This window comes from Mizuhopecten yessoensis, unplaced genomic scaffold (genome assembly GCF_002113885.1).
Source record: "Mizuhopecten yessoensis strain PY_sf001 unplaced genomic scaffold, ASM211388v2 scaffold10313, whole genome shotgun sequence".
Classification (NCBI taxonomy): Eukaryota; Metazoa; Mollusca; class Bivalvia; order Pectinida; family Pectinidae; genus Mizuhopecten; species Mizuhopecten yessoensis.
The window spans coordinates 177247-180940 of record NW_018408484.1 but is presented as its reverse complement, the minus strand read 5'-3'; the positions used below and the strand labels follow the sequence as shown (position 1 = coordinate 180940).

Here is a 3694-nt window from a genome sequence, read left to right as displayed (position 1 = left end):
TGTGTGATAAAATGTTAAAGTTACATCATGTATGCTCTGAACAATTGATGAGATGGTAATTTATTTTTGCATAACATAGGTGACTTCATAACTGTGCTTAGCTTACATTATAAAGAGGTAGGTTGTTGACCATCCTCCCTTAAAACCTGTAAAGCCGCCCTTACACTGTTGTTATACTAAGTTAAATGGACATCAAATTTATTGCATTTATCTCAAACATTAAATAAGTTGTTCGATACTAATGATGATAATTACACATTTAACATTGAAAAACATACAGTTTAGAACTACACTTTCTTTTGTTGTCATGTGTGTTGTCTCTATTATCCCAAACCAAAGTTTCACACTTTCCCGTAAAATCATGATGTTTTCTCTACTGCGTTGCCCCCATGTATTTGTGCTTGCATTTGTAAAGCATTTAAAAAAATGTTGCTAATATTTACAACCTTAGATTTAGGAATCCCGAGTTATATTTTCCACCATAACAAACAAACATATGTGGATTAGATCTATTTTACCAAGTAATAAAACGAAGGTCGTGTCAACCTTAATGTCCCCCTATGATAGGCTTGCAATATCAATATTGTTAAATAATGAATATGAAATCATTTAGCTCATTAGTAATTTCAATGTATTTTCAATTGTGTAACAATCTACAGCAAAACTCCTGTACACATTTAAAAGTTACTCTGTAATTGTATATCTCATTACTGAGCAATCGTCTATATATATGTATTGCTCTCTCATCATGTATGTGTATATTCAATTAGAACTTACTCTGTAATCATCTTAACATCATTTGTACAAGATTTATCACAAATGCTTAAGTATGTCATCACGAACTTTGACCCATTCAATGGCTGCTACCTGAATGCAGTTACTGATCAAAGCTTTACATGTGCAAAACCAGCAAAAACAGACTTAAGTAGTGAAACTCAGCTTTCCAAAAAACAAGATGCCCAATGGGCCTGCATCACTCACCTGGTTTTAATCTCACAATTGTTACCTTAACCCTTTTACCACTGTAGACCATAATGGAATTATCTGTACAAATGTATGGTAGAGTCTACCAAAGTTACATATAATGGGTGAAAGGGTTAAAAGTGAACTAAAATAATGCTACAGACAAAATATCAGTGTCTTCACTTAAAGTCATTCAAAGGACCCTGTTAACGATTAAAACACATTTGACTCCTGTGACCTTGAAAGTCAAACATGGACATTAAGTTGAATAAACTTAATAGCCCTTCATCCCAGAATGCAACTTGCCAACTATCACCACCCTATACCTTTTTTCAATGAGAAGATGACTTTTAAAGACTTATGCACAATTGACCAGATGTGACCTTGGAAGCGTGTCAAGGTCATTCTCATGAACAAACAATCACCCTTGACATTTTGTTAATCAGAAGTCATTTAAAAACTTTGTAGCTCTCCATCCAAGCATGTTACTGGCCAAATATCATCACCCTGGACCTTTTGGTTATTCTTCAGAAGTCGTTTATAGATTTCAACATATTTCACCCCTGTGACCTTGAATATCGGCAAAAGTCATTCATTTGAACAAACTTGGTAGCCCTTCATGCCCACATGCTACTGGCAAAATATCATCCTGGCCCTTCTGGTTATTCAGAAGTTGATTAAAGATTTAATATATTTGATCCTGGTGACCTTGAATAAAAATCAAGATCATTGAATTGAACAAACTTGATATCCCTTCATCCCAGTATCTTATTGGCAAAATATCAACATTCTGGGCCTTATGATTATTCAGAAGAAGTTGTTTATAGATTTCAAATATATTTGACCCCTGTCACCTTGAATATGAGTCAAGGACATTCATTTTAAAAAACTAGGTACTGATAGTCCTTTATGTCAGCATATTACTGGCCAAAATTATTTGAAAGTTTTTTCTAAGATAATTTACCCTGCCAAGGTCTTTCATTTGAGCAAACTTGGTAGCCATTCATGCGAGTATGTGATTGGCCAAATATCATCATCTTGGGCTTTCTGGTAATTCATAAGAATTTGTTAAAAGATTTCAACATATTTGACCCCTGTTACCTTGAAAATTGGCGAAGCTCATTCGTTTTAACAAACTTGATAGTCATTCATGGCTTCATCCCAGCATGCTACTTGCCAAATATCATCACCGTAGGTTGATATTCAGTAGAAGTTATTAAAAGTAAAAAATTGACGACGGACGGACGCCGCAACACGGAAAAAATGCTATATTTGGTAAACGTATGTAGAATAGTAGGGAAGTTATGGTCTGGACAAAACTGACGCCCAGCCTGCCACAACGCGAAACCATTATGCGTCCCGTTCAAGACAAATCTAAACAATATAAAGGCATTTCATCTTTACCATTACAGCGTTAAGCCCAAGATCAAATGAGTTTTTGAGAACACATTGTCAACAAGTTTTAAACTTGAATTTTCTGTACTAGCGTATTAGTTGAAAATGAAGGTCAATACCACCACAGCTATAATATGCAAAAAGTAGGATAGAAGCACTCTCTCTCCCTTCGAGATTTTGGCACAGCATCCGGGTTCACCGCAGCACGGATTGTTTTTCAAGTCACAGCAATCTATCGGACAGTTTTCTTTGGTTTCTCCAACATCACACACTCTGTTACCGCAATTCTTGTATTTACCTTCACATTGCTGCTTAAAGCACAAGGAATAGGCCCAGCAAAACCCTGGAATTTTCTTCCACCATGACCTACATTTTTTATCCACGTTGGCTTGACCTTTACATCCTCCACAGTTAAACGGTTGACCATCGGATCGCGGTTTACCGTTTCCTTTCTTGGTGTCCCGCCCACATTTATCGCAGTACTGTTCTTTGGACGCCGACTGGTACGTGCTTGGGCACGTGCTGTTTACGTCATTTTTACAGTTATTACAGCAGCTGTACCAGTGAAGACGACTGATCCCTCCAAAGGTAAACGACAGACAGTTCCCTAGGCTTGGCTGGTCCCCTGTTCTTCGTAGCACGCGTTCAGCAGCCGACACCTCTGTCACCAAAAACACAGCATATATGAATGTGATATAACTGATGAATTTTAGCATTGTGGAGTATGGCTCAGAATGAACACTTGTCCGAGGTTGATGCGACTTATAAATAATAGAGATTCGTGAGATAAATACAGTTTGTATGTTAAAGTGTTGCGGCGTATATGTTCACCTCACCCCAATGTGACGCCCGTCTTAATCAAGTACAATGAGGATCACATATCAGGTGACGATAATCACGACTATACACGGAAATGTACCAAGTGTCGGGCTTTGAGGCTCTGTAACGATGACGGGGCGTTCTTGATTTTTGTCGTTTATCATTTAGACTGCATACGAATGTACTTGGCTTCAGAGCATGTATGACCCGGAATGTGTTTGTAGATATCGACATGTCCGTTTTCTTTCAAATGCATTCCGAAAGTACAGAGCGATATCAAGTTATATACGTACATGATGTATATCTAAAGTACAGAGCGATATCAAGTTATATACGTACATGTATATCTAAAGTACAGAGCGATATCAAGTTATATACGTACATGCTGTATATCTGAAGTACAGAGCGATATCATGTTATATACGTACATGTATATCTAAAGTACAGAGCGATATCAAGTTATATACGTACATGTATATCTAAAGTACAGAGCGATATCAAGTTATATACGTACATG

The 3694-nt window shown here is 37.0% G+C and overlaps 1 protein-coding gene across 1 annotated transcript in view; it reads right to left on the bottom strand.

Moving 5' to 3' along the window:
- Positions 1–2453: 2453 nt before the first annotated feature.
- LOC110460063 overlaps positions 2454–3694 on the bottom strand; it is a 13972-nt gene continuing 12731 nt past the window's right edge. The window contains exon 4 of the mRNA XM_021512772.1: positions 2454–3019. Coding sequence (XP_021368447.1) covers positions 2454–3019 — 566 coding nt within the window. The remainder of the gene's footprint in view (positions 3020–3694) is intronic.